Source organism: Puma concolor, chromosome D4 (assembly GCF_028749965.1).
Source record: "Puma concolor isolate L17-30 chromosome D4, mPumCon1.1.hap2, whole genome shotgun sequence".
Classification (NCBI taxonomy): domain Eukaryota; kingdom Metazoa; phylum Chordata; class Mammalia; order Carnivora; family Felidae; genus Puma; species Puma concolor.
In genome coordinates, this window is record NC_141679.1 from 19,045,679 (window position 1) to 19,058,596 (window position 12,918).

The window sequence follows — 12,918 nt, forward strand, 5'->3', positions numbered from 1 at the left end:
GCCCCAGAACAGGTATAGAACTCACTTCTAAAAAAATGTATTCTGCTTACATGTGTATAAAAGTAAGTATTTTGGTACTTTGGCCATCCTAGAATCTAATGTTCTAAGAATCAGTCCTAGAATCTGATAGATCCCAAGATCTATCTATGGGAATTAAGAAAGGCAGAAGATATGCTTGTATATGTATCAAGGATTTAAGGTCATCATCTCTAGGAACTTACTCCCAGGCAAAGCTGTCAGTTAGCTACTGTCATGAAAACTACCCTCCCCTTTGTCGAGCCCTGGATTGAATGTGATCTTTGTATTTGAGAAAGCAAATAAAGTATTGGCAGCCTGAAACCTTAATCACTGAATGTGATTTACTCATACATTATAGTTGCCTATTCTACACTTGTTCTGTAGCCCTTGAGAACTCGAGTGTGGTAGATTTTATTATGATTATCTTGTGCTGAGAAAACCATCATACCTAGCAGATACAGAGTTTTACCTTATTAGGCTTTTTTACATCAAGAAACAGTTTGCTCTCGTGATTGGAAAGAAAAGTGAACCAGTTTCCTTAGTGTTCTCCAGTAATCCAGAAGTATTCTAGCAGTTGTAAATTATTCTGTTGATTTTTTTGTTTTTCTAAAAGCACAGGATAAGAACCCCCCCCCCCCCCAGCACACAGGGGTACTGATACACAGTTGTCACTACACCTATGTCTATAATTTTTTTTTTTTTTAGTTGGGGGGGGAGGAAGTGAATAGCACAGTTTCTTATAAATGATCAGTAAATAGTTCTGTGGATAAATGTGTGAGAAAAATTGGGACCTTTTTAAAGATTGAAATGTGAGTAGCATGTGCAGTAGGAGACTGGCTTAATAGCTAATAAGCTTTTAAATCTGGAAGAGTCTGTGGAATATGTTACTTTTTTCCCTCAAAAGTCTTAGTAGTTTTTGTAGTCTCTACGGCAGCTTTCCCACTTACTTTCCAAAGTTTTAATCAGAAGCCAGAATACAACTAGTGAAGACCCAACTACAGGGGATTTATTCTAATCTAAACTAATACACAGAAGAACTTAGTTTCTCATCACACACCTGATCTGTCTTCTTAAAGACAATAGGTTTCCAGGGAGTCTTGTCATTTTCTTTCTAGGTTTTTCTGTGGCTCAGGGCTGCAGTTCTCTTCATGTCCTTTCATTGGTCCTAATAACTCTGTTTTTTCTTTTACTGATTGCTACTTCTTACCTTACCTCCTATCTGGGTTTAAAAGGGTAAGATTGTTGAACCTTGTGCCATAAGAGAAGGGAAGGGAATTGGGAGAAACTACAGCTTTAGAGTTTAAAATAAAGGAGGAGGGATCTGACTTGGGTAAGACAGAATTGAAGGCTCAGAACTGCCACAGGAAATTCTTCTTTTCCAGTTCTATTTTTTCTGTGAAAGAGTAATTTAAAACATTATTTTTAGATGAAAACAAGAAACCAGTTTATTTGATTACAACGCTGGATAATACGATGGAAGATCTGCTAACACTGGAGTATGTGAAGGTAAGCACTTCCATTTGTATGCTTGCTGTGGTGAGTGTGCTTCTGAAATGTTGTAATCAAGTTTTGTAAATTTAGGTAGGTTTCGTTTAATCTTCATTATAACGTGATTTCTAAAATTCCTACAACTTTAAGCTTTTCTTGTTTTGTCATCCTTTAGTTTCTAAACATTTCGTATAGAAAAATAACAGGCCTGTGTTCTAAGTAGAAATGACATGAAGTTTGACTTTTTTCCCCTCCATCAGATAACCAAAAACACAAAACAAAACAAAAACAAACTTTTTAATCTTGATGGAATTTAATATGAGATGAGGCTTTCATTTGATTTCATCATTTATTAAGTTTTTATATTACTGTGGTCTACTTAAGATTTATTCCACGTTTTCATTGACCTATTTTTATGTAAGTGCCACATTAATTTAATAATTACTTTATAATAACAATGCTGATAGAGTATTTTACCACTTTTAAGACTTTTTTTTACTATTGATGGAGATACTTTAGGGTTTGCGGTGGTGTTTATGCATTGTTAAATAACCTTTTTTTGACAAAAGCATTCCAGATCTAAAGATATCATGCACAGTATTTGGATACTTGGTAGACAATTCTATCACAAATTTTTTCACAAAGGGGAAGAATTAGGAAGAACCTTAGTTACAATTGTATGTACATATGACTTCAAGATACTAATGGATTTGCTTTTTTCTCTTTGGTTAGGCAGAAAAGAATCTACCTAATTTGAAAAGTACTTACAACAATGTTGTGCAACTAATTAAGGTATGAATGAACAATAATTTATTTTTTAGATACTGTATTTCTAAGTTACTATATTATGGAAATTGTTTTATAACTAGAACTGTATAATCCTTGAGGATAAAAATGGAATATTATGAATTTTATTCCTTTTTTAGATATATTTAATATTTTTGAGAGAGAGAGAGAAAAAGAGAGTGCGCGCATGTGCGCAGGCACTAGTGGGGGAGGGGCAGAGAGCAAGGGAAACCCAGAACGGAAAGTAGGTTCCAGGCTCTGAGCTGTCAGCGCAAAGCCCGATGCCACTCTCGAACTCATGAACTGCGAGATCAGAAACCAAGTCAAAGTTGAAAGCTTAACCAACTGAGCCATCCAGGTGCCCCATGAATTTTATTCTTATTACAACAAATTATAGTGCCTTATACTGAGCAACAAACAGATATTTATTGACCTGTTACTAAAATCAGCTTTGTTCTTTAGGTGAATTTTTCCTCTTTGGATATTCATTTACATACTGAAGCACTTCTGAATACAATAAACTATTTTAATAACGTACTCCCACAACTAGAAGAAAAACGAGCCTCTGTGTCTGTTGCGGAGACTGAAGACAAAGGAGAGGTCATTAAAAAAATGTGTACGTTTGAAATTCAGCTTCAAGGTTTTTTACCATGTAGATCAATAAATTTTAGCTTTTTCTTTGTTTCCTTATGTATAATATTGGCTCCAGAATTCTGTTGCTTAAATTAGCATCTAGAAAGATTATTATGTACCAGGTAAATTTTAGAAAATAACAGCAAAAGAAAGTATTTACCAGTGAAGAAAACACGGTTTTTATTTATCATGTCACTCTTTTTAGTCAAATATCATATAGTAGTAGTATTTGAATTAAAATTCATGCATTTAATATCATAATTTTGGATTAGAAATTTAGAACTAAAAAAATTTTAATCCTATCAGACTGTATTTTTTTTTTTAATTTTTTTTTTTTTTCAACGTTTATTTATTTTTGGGACAGAGAGAGACAGAGCATGAACGGGGGAGGGGCAGAGAGAGAGGGAGACACAGAATCGGAAACAGGCTCCAGGCTCTGAGCCATCAGCCCAGAGCCCGACGCGGGGCTCGAACTCACGGACCCCGAGATCGTGACCTGGCTGAAGTCGGACGCTCAACCGACTGCGCCACCCAGGCGCCCCTATCAGACTGTATTTTTTAAGCATATATTTTTTAAGCAATGAAAAGTTGCAGGTTTGACCATGACAAATACCACCTAATAATCATTGTGTCTCAAATGATTCATGATTTTGCAACTACAATTTTTTTTCGTGTCATCCAGGATGAAACTAAATTGTTAGTCTCATCTAGGAATAGTTTTTGGTTGTGTCTGTTTGATTTGTTTGGCTTTGTTTTCATTAGGTTTGATTGTTTTTTTAGAATTCCTAATTTAGTAGGGAATATCTTAATTTCAATTGAATGGAAAATCAGGTTTTCCTCTAGCATTATTAATTTATCTTATACTTCAATTACTTTATAAGGGTAGTGAGGTAACTACTAAAAGTTTTTCCTTATGTTTTACAATTTTTTTTTTTTTTTTTTGCAGCTTTAAAACTACCCAAGAACGAAGATATTATTACCTTGCAGATTTTGGCAGAATTATCTTGTTTACAGATCTTTATTCAAGATCAGAAACGTAACATTTCTGAAATTAAGATTGAAGGTAATAAAATTTCAGAAAAAAAAAATGAGAGCTATGAAATGAAAGAAAAGCCATTCATTCATTCTTTTATTCCCTTAGGGCTTGATTCTGAGATAATAATGAGGACTTCAGCCACTGAAATAAATGCAAAGCTAAGGAATATAATTGTCTTGGATTCTGATAAAACAGCTTTATACAAAAAGGTATGGACTTGTTTCTCTTAAATAATAGTACATCATTAAATACAAGTGTCCTTTAAGGTTGGTCATAGGTATAAATTAGTTGTCAGCATTTTAGCAATGTGGCTTATTAAGTTGACAGGTTTTGGAGTTAGGCCTAATTGGGTTTGTATTTTAGCTCTGTTCCCTAGTGGTTGTGTGACCTAATCTCAGATTCTTTTTATTTGTAAAATGAGGATTAAGTATCTCATAAAGAAGTTTATATAATACTCGGAAACATAGTTGGAGACTGGGGAAGGGCAATTAGTAAATGCCTTTTTCAATTTTTTTTTTTCTTTTTGCTCGTCTCTTCAAATACTGTGAATCTTGTGATGCCTTTCAGATTTCAACAGCAGTGGATATGAAGTCAGACTGAGCAGATGAAATTATTTAAGTTTATTTTCATGGGTGCTTACTATAGTATAGCTGTTCACAATGTTAACAGAGTCCTTTGAACCCGGTGGCTAGGGGTTGAAGAGATAGGTGTTAGTACTGGGTGTGAGATGGTAAAGTTCTTGGACCAGATACCATTGTCGAGTTGGACAGGTAATTGTTGAACAGTGGAGCATATAGGTAGGATGGTGTATTTAAGGGAGTGAAGAGAACATCAAGTAGTAGGGTCAGAAAAGGCTGAGTTACTTCTTGAGTCAGGAAGTCGGAGTCTGGAGTGTGAAAGGAAAATGTGGCAATAATACCGATGAGATACAGTGATGACCTGATTTTTATGTTAAATGAAAATCCTTACTCTTTATATTTCCCTATTATGGCTTGCTAGTGTGAAATAACAAGAGTGCCAGAGCATCAGAGGTGCGTGGTCCATAGTAATAAGGAACAAGAAATCTTCTAGAAGCCATGGTTTAATGTATTACTTTTGCTTTTATTAAAAAAAAAAAAACAAAAACCAAAAAACAAAGTACTAACACATTTAAGATTATTGGTTTTATTTGCCCTGTGTAGAAAGTACAGCTCACATAAATAAAGGCATCTACTGAAAGTCATACAAATAATTAGTAATGAAACTGATAATATAATCCAAGTTATTTACTTTTTTCTTTTTAATTTTATAACTAATGCATCTGTGAGGTTAAAAATTCAACGTAAGCTACAAACTGAAAAGTTTCTCTCTTTCTTCTTGCCCCACCCCATTTCCCCTTGCTATTCTTTCACTTTGATTCTAGTGTACAGGATTTTTATTTTACTTCTAATTTTTTAAAAAAATGTTTTAATGTTTATTTTTAAGAGAGAGAGAGAGAGCGAGTGTGTGTGAGTGGGGGAGGGGCAGAAAGAGAGGGAGACACAGAATCTGAAACAGGCTCCAGGTTCTGAGCTGTTAACAGCCCAATGTGGGGCTTGAACCCATGAACCATGAGATCATGACCTGACCTCAAATCCAGCGCTTAACCATCTGAGCCACCCAGGCGACCCGTGCTGTACATGATTTTTAAATAAACTGCCTTGGTTCAGTAACTCTCCACATGTTTAGGAAGCAGAGGGACAACTATTTGCCTCAGATCAGAGCTTCCTAATTATTGTGCCCTGAGTGGGTTTTGGGTATAATAATGTATTTAGCTTCTTAGCTTTTTGGGCAGTTGGGTAAAGGATACCTGGAGTTCTCAGACTCTTTGAATCTGTCCTGGAGCATCATCCTCTGTTTACCGGAGAACCATTGTATAGATGACCGTTAATTTTGTGTATCATAACTAATGTAGAATCTGAAAGGGATTCTAGCTGATCTGACTTTCTTATGAAATAAGATCTCATTGTAAATTTCTTATGTCTTCTTTATAGAAGAATGTTTCAAAAGTGAATGTTTACAAGAATTATCCTCTTAATTATTAATTATTATTATTATTGCTTATTATGAATGGTAGGTACATAAGTATTTCTAATAGTTGGATTTAGATAGACATAAGAGTGGATGAGGCACTGATAGAGTAATTTTATCGCCTCAAAAATTGAGAGTGAAGGCTTTTTTTCCTCTTACATCAGTTTCCTTTGAGAAAAGTACTGTAAGTACAAGCCTAACAGTCTAAATTCTGGGAGCCAGAATGGTTGAAGAATGTTGGGGACCTTTTCAGTTGACAGATTTTTGCTTAAAATACCCATTTTTTAGTTTTATTTACCCCTTTTCTGCACCTGGTGTGTCTTATGCCATATCCTCTCTACTCTAAACTCTGTCTTAAACAAAATTCTTTTCTTCTCTTGGGCTTTAGGGGAATAGTCACTCAGGTGACTTGTGGAAGATATTCTGTATTTTTATTAATATTTGGAATATTATGGTCAAAAGATGCAAAGTCTGTTTCCTGGGGTAAATAATAAATAGTAAATAATAGAAAATTATGTTATGGAGAATAAGTACTTTGAAAACCAATAAAGTAGGATAATATGATAGATTCTAATAACATTTTAGGATTATCAGGAAATCCTGTTCTGAACATCAGAGTGAAATCTGAATCAGTTGTCAATGTGGAAAGAGCATTCCATGTAGAGGAAGTAGCAACTCTAAAAGGTTTGTGGCAGCAAGCTGCTGGGCACATTTGGGAGGTCGTAAAGGGCCTCAGTAATCCTTTTATAGAATTCTTCACTGGTTTCCCCCCCCCCCCCCCCATTTTTTTTTTCTTTTTGAAGTCAGGTTTACTTTATATTCAGTAAAGTTTAGCCTTTTTAGTGCATATAGTTCCTTGATTTTTGTTGAACACCTACAGCTATGTAACTTCCAACATCTTAAGGATAATAGATTATATCCTATCACCTCCTAAAGGTTACTCCTGCCCTTTGTAGTTATCCCTTCTCCCCACCCTAGCACCTAGGAGTCACTGTTTTGCCATTTCCAGAATGTTGAATAAACGGAATACTATAGTATATAACCTTTTTAGTCTGATTCTGTCTTAGCATATGAGATTTTAATTTTTGTCTTTTCTGATTTTCTCTTCAACAGTCTAACTAGAGATTTATCCATTCTTTTCAAAGAATCAGCTTTTGGTTCAATTGAGTGTTTATTTAAATTTTTTTATGTCTTCTCTCACTTTTTTTTTTTTTAAATGTTCTTCCTTCTCGCTTTGGATTTAATTTCTTCTTTTCCTAGTTTCTTAAGGTAGAAACTTAGGTTACTGATTTGACATTTTTCTAATGCAGGCAGTTACTGCTATAAATTTTCCTTTAAGCACTGCTTTAGTTGTATCTTAGAAATTTTGATATGTTTATTTTTATTCAATTCAAAATATTTTCTATTTTGTCCTGCAACTTTCTCCTTTACCCATGGTTTGTTTGTTTATTTATTTATTTATTTATTTATTTATTTATTTATTTATTTATTTTTTCAACGTTTGTTTATTTTTGGGACAGAGAGAGACAGAGCATGAACGGGGGAGGGGCAGAGAGAGAGAGGGAGACACAGAATCGGAAACAGGCTCCAGGCTCTGAGCCATCAGCCCAGAGCCCGACGCGGGGCTTGAACTCACGGACCGCGAGATCGTGACCTGGCTGAAGTCGGACGCTTAACCGACTGCGCCACCCAGGCGCCCCACCCATGGTTTATTTAGAAATATGTTGTTTAACCTCCAGACGTTTTGATTTCCTTCCCTTCTTTTTGTTGAGCTTCATCATTTTCCATAATTTTATCTTCTGTTTCACCTATTCTGTTCTCTCCTTCCATAATTGCTGTCACTGTACCTAGTTTATTTTGCATCTCATTTATAGCATTTCATCGTTCATCATGACTACTTCTTAGGTCTTGGATCTCTGCAGCAGTAGAGCCTCTGCTGTCTTCTGTGCTTTTTTCAAGCCCAGCTATTAGTCTTAACGACTGTTATTCTAAATTCTTGTTCGGATATATTGTTTATATCTGTTTGGAGCAATTCTCTGGCTGACGTTTCTTCCTGGATCTCCTTTTGAGGAAAATTCTTCCATGTCATCATTTTGGCTAGGTTTCTGTCTTTTATGTGTTTTAATAGCTTGTTATGTGCCCTGCACCTGCAAGTAGTACTATATTAAAAAGGTATTGTACGCTGTCCAGGGCCTGGCCCTTCAGAAGTGCTTTTGGAGTGTGGAGCGTGCACTCTGTGATTGCGTTTTGGCTGCTCTATCCCACTGGTCAGTCCACTGCAGAGCTCCGCCTTGCTTGTGTCTGTGGAGTGTTGGGACCTTCCACCAGGTGTGCTTTGAATTGTTTGCTGGAGTAACCCTGGAAAAAAGGAAAGGAAGGGGGAGTCTGATCCCATATAAAGAGAAAAATGAAAGGGGTGGAAAAAAAAAGACTTAAGCGGAGAATCAAAAAAACTATAAGGCTTAATTCAAGGAGAGAGAAAGGAAGATAAAGAAGGAGATCTAGAAAAGGTATAAAGAGAAAAGAGTAAAAATGCCTGATTAAACAAACAAAAAATTATATATATATAAAAAATAAGAATTGACCAAAAACCAACTCACATTATGAACCTGATTCCAAAAGGAAAAGAGAAGAGAAAAGAAAAGAAAAAGGAAAAGAAAAACAAACAGACAAAACCACAAAACAGTTGTCTGTTGGTGCCTGAGACCCATGGCTGTGCTGGTCTGGAAGAGAGGCCCTCTGGTTTGGTTAGTGTCCGTTCTGCTTAGGTAGATACGCAGTTGCCAGGCACGGAGGGGGAGGGTTTGGTGTAGGCGGGTCCCACCTCCACTGGGGGCCCCTGTGCTGCTCCCTGAAGCCCTATCTTGTTGGTGATGGGGGAAAAATGGCGACACCCCAATCTCTCCTCCCCAGACAGGGGTCTCAAGCCACACCGCTCAGGCAGCCCTCACGTAGTGGCGCCAGAGGTGGGCTTGCCCTGCTCCACAGTCTCCAGTGCCAGAGGTGCTCAGCTGGGATTCAAAACCCAAAGGCCTCTGGCTGGCGCCTACAGGGTCTTTTGTCCTTGGGGAGGCAGTAAACTCTTTTCCCACAGTATTGGAGGAAGGGGACTGTCTCTCCCGGTGCGCCCCTGAGATCGCTACAGGGCCCCAGGCCTGGCTCCCTTCGCCTCCCCCCCCCCCCCCCCCCCCCCGGGCACATGCACGTCACAGCTTCAGCTTCAGTCTGCAGAAAGTCAAGCACTTTTGAAAACTCTGATCTTCAGCTCCTAAAGCTGTTGCAAAATAGAAACCGGCACTCTCTGTAATTCTTGTTCCTCAGTCCGTGGTCTGGAGAGATTTTTTTTACCTTGTCGATACCACAGTTGCACAGAGAGGTTTTTTACCTTGTCAGTACCACAATTCCACAGCCTCTCTGGCTTTCCCTTTTATCTCTCCACAGAAGGGGTTCCCTCCCCTGTATGCCTCCTCTGTTTCCTCTGTCCCAGTTCACATACATGCACCCGGAATCCACCAGGCTGTCCCCCTCCACCTGTGGAAATCTTTCTGCCCAGATTTCCTGGGTGTTGCAAGTGATCTGACCTCCATACAGCTGTGTTTAAGGGAAGAGGGAAATCCCCGTCCCCCTATTTCTCCATCCTAACTCCCCACCTCTTACCTCCAAATATTTGAGATTCCTTTCAGATCTCTTATTGTTACTGATTTCCAGTTTAAATATCCCTCTTAAGCCAAAACTTTTTTAGTTCTTTTAAGCATGTTGGTGTTTGTTTTATGGACCATAAAACATCAATTTTGGTGAATGTTCCAAGTATACTTGAGATTAATGTGTATGTTTGGGTGTTGCTGGGTTGAATGTTCCACAAATGTCAGAGCACTAGGTTGGTTGATAGAATTCTACAGGCTACTGATTTTCTGTTGTTGAAGTTTCAACTGTGGCTTGGTCTGTTTCTCCTTTCGGTTACCTCAGTTTTTGCTTCATTGTTTCAGAGATCTTCTACATAGAGCTTTTATACTTCCTTGGTGAATTGAACCTTTGTGTTATGTAATATCTCTCTTTAACCTGGTAATTACCCTTAATTTGAAGTTTGCTTTGGTAGTAATATAGCCATTCCAGATTTCTATGATTAGTGTTTGCATGGTAGATCTTTTTCTATGTCTTAGCTTTTAGTCTATGTCTTTATACTTAAAGTGAGTGTTTTAGAGGCATCATATATTTCAATCTTGCTTTTTTATCCAGTCTGACAATCTCTGACTTCTAAATTGTGTTTAGGCCATTAAAAAAATACAATTATGATATAGTTGGTTTAAAATTTGTTATCGCTTGGGGTGCCTAGGTGGCTCAGTCAGTTGAACGTCTGACTCTTGATTTCAGCTCAGGTCATCATCTCACAGTCATGGGATTGAGCTAACAGCGTTGATCCTGTTTGGACTTCTCTCCCTCTCTTCCCCTCTCCCCTCTGCTCTCTCAGATAATAAACTTTAAAATTTGCTCTCTCTCTAATTGTTTTCTGTTTTCTAGTTGTTTTATTCTGTTTATTGTATTGTCTCCTCACATTTAACCTGATTTTGGATTGTTTGTCATTGATTTTACAGTTTCCCTTGGGTTTACGATTCATAATTTCAATCATAGTCTACTTTCCAATAATGTTTTTGCTTCATGTATAGTATACCTTACAATACTACTATCAACTCCTAATTATTTATTGTCTTTCATGGTATTACTGTAATATGTTTTGATATTGTGTATGCTGAAAATCTATAATAAATACGTACTGATTTTGGTTTAGTCAATTTTCTTTAGAGCAGTTTTTTTTTTAAGCTCTTTTTATCTTCATTCTAGCCATTTCTGGAATTAATTTCTTCATGTAGCATCAAGTTTCTTGTTGTTTTGTTTCTACTCATTTCTTATAGTGCAAGTTTGCTGGTAATGAATTCTCTCAGCTTTGGGGCACAAGGAGGAATGAGAACTGAAAAAGAACCCACTTTCATTTCATTTTCATTTCCCATTTGAAGTTTTTGCTGGGTATAGAATTCTGTGATGACAGGGTTCCCGCCCCCCCACCCCATTTCAAACTCTTAAAGATGTAGCTCCAGCATTCTTTCTTAGACATGGTGTTGATGAGAAGTCATCAATGTATCTTTGCTCCTTTATACATATTTCTCATTTTTATCTGACTTCTTTCAGGAGTTGTGTATGGTGCTTCTAGGAATATGTAAATGTGTTTTGATTTTGGGGTTTTCTGAGCTTCTTGGATATGTCTACATTATTTTTCATTACCTTTTCAAATAGTTCCTTTGTCTCTCTCTCTCTGTCCTCCCCCTCCTCTCCCTTATTCATCTGCTCCTTGTACTTCCTCCTCTTGGATTCCAAAAATTCTTTCTAGATTCTTGTTAGATATTGTCTCACAACCTTTGAATCATCTGTTCAACTTTTTCCCCTTCTTTTCCCCTGTTTTAGTTTGGATAATTTCTGTTAAGCTATTTTTTTTTTAATGTTTCTTTATTTATTTTGAGAGTGTGGGGAAGGGACAGAGAGGGGTAGAGAGAGAAACCCAAGCAGGCTTTGTGCAGAGCCTTACACAGGTCTTGATTTCATGAACTGTGAGATCATGACCTGAGCCCAAATTAAGAGTGGGATATTTTAACTGACTGAGCTGCCCAGGTGCCCCTGTTAAGCTATTTTTATAGCTTAACTGTTCACTGATTTTTATTCTTAGCTCTTTTGAATCTATTTATTAACCCATTGAAGGTATTCTTCATCTCTGTTACTGTTTTTTTTTTTTTTTAATCTTTAATATTTTCTTAGATTCTCATTTCTTCATCTGTTTCTTTGGTGATATTCATCTGTTCGTGCATATTTTCCACTTTTTCTACTAGAAGCATTTACCATATTAATCATAGGAACTTAAAATTCACTGGGTGAAATTTCCAATATTTGTGTTATGAGCAAACCTGGTTCTCCTGAAATGAATAGTATTTATGTCTGATAATGGGTTTTTTTTTCTGCCAGGCAGTTAGCGTGGAGGTTGAGTCAATTTAACGGAGAGTTGAATTGGCTTTGAGTGTTCTGGTTTAATATGATTGCCTTCATTTTACCCACTGCTTCAGATTCTTTCAGCGATATCTTGTGCTGAGGATGGGGGATTTTGTTTCTGGACTGTTTTATCCTTATATTTTGGGCTGCTTCGTTGGCTTGTAGCCTCAGATTTCTAGTGGTTGTTTTAAGCACTGTTGTGATTTTTATAGGTCATCTAGTTCTTTGTTGTTGTTTTTGCTGCTGCTGCTATTGTTGTTGCCAAGGTTTGGAGTGGACCTTTGCCCAGCATTGTACATTCAGGGCAGAAGCAGAATTCCTGTAGACTTTGTTGAGCCTCATGTTGCGCTTCAGCCTTTAGAGGTCCTTAATATCTTTGGTTCCTGAAGTTTCCTTTGTACCATGTTGGAATTCATTTGCTTGTTGATGGCTCTTCAGCTTTGTACCTTCCAGCATTTAGAAGGGTCAGGAAAGCTATAAACTAAGTTTAGTTGGCGATACGTCCAGCTTACAAAATTTTTTTGACAATTCACATGCGCTGTTTTCTCCACCATTTTTCGCTAGTATTGCAGAGCTTGAGATTTCGCTAGTATTGCAGAGCGTACTGCTGTATGTAGGGGCACCTGGGTAGCTTAGTTGGTTAAGCATCGGACTTTGGCTCAGGTCATGATCTCGCAGTTGACAAGTTCGAGCCCCGCATCAGGCTCTTTGCTGACGGCTCAGAGCCTGGAGCCTGCTTCGGATTCTGTGTGTCCCTCTCTCCCTGCCCCTCTCTCACTTGTGCTCTGTCTCTCTATCAAAAATAAATAAACATTAAAAAAAAAATTTTAAGTAAATAAACTGCTGTATGTAAGTCTTGTTCAGCAGTTGAGATG

The 12,918-nt window shown here is 37.2% G+C and overlaps 1 protein-coding gene across 5 annotated transcripts in view; it reads left to right on the plus strand.

Moving 5' to 3' along the window:
• Positions 1 to 12,918, plus strand: part of VPS13A (vacuolar protein sorting 13 homolog A) — a 256,968-nt gene that overhangs the window by 112,829 nt on the left and 131,221 nt on the right. For all 5 annotated transcript variants that reach the window (XM_025931580.2, XM_086685038.1, XM_025931583.2 and 2 more), the window contains 5 exons: positions 1,445 to 1,524; positions 2,239 to 2,298; positions 2,755 to 2,908; positions 3,872 to 3,988; positions 4,067 to 4,170. In XM_025931580.2, the coding sequence (XP_025787365.1) occupies positions 1,445 to 1,524; positions 2,239 to 2,298; positions 2,755 to 2,908; positions 3,872 to 3,988; positions 4,067 to 4,170 (515 nt within the window). The remainder of the gene's footprint in view (positions 1 to 1,444; positions 1,525 to 2,238; positions 2,299 to 2,754; positions 2,909 to 3,871; positions 3,989 to 4,066; positions 4,171 to 12,918) is intronic.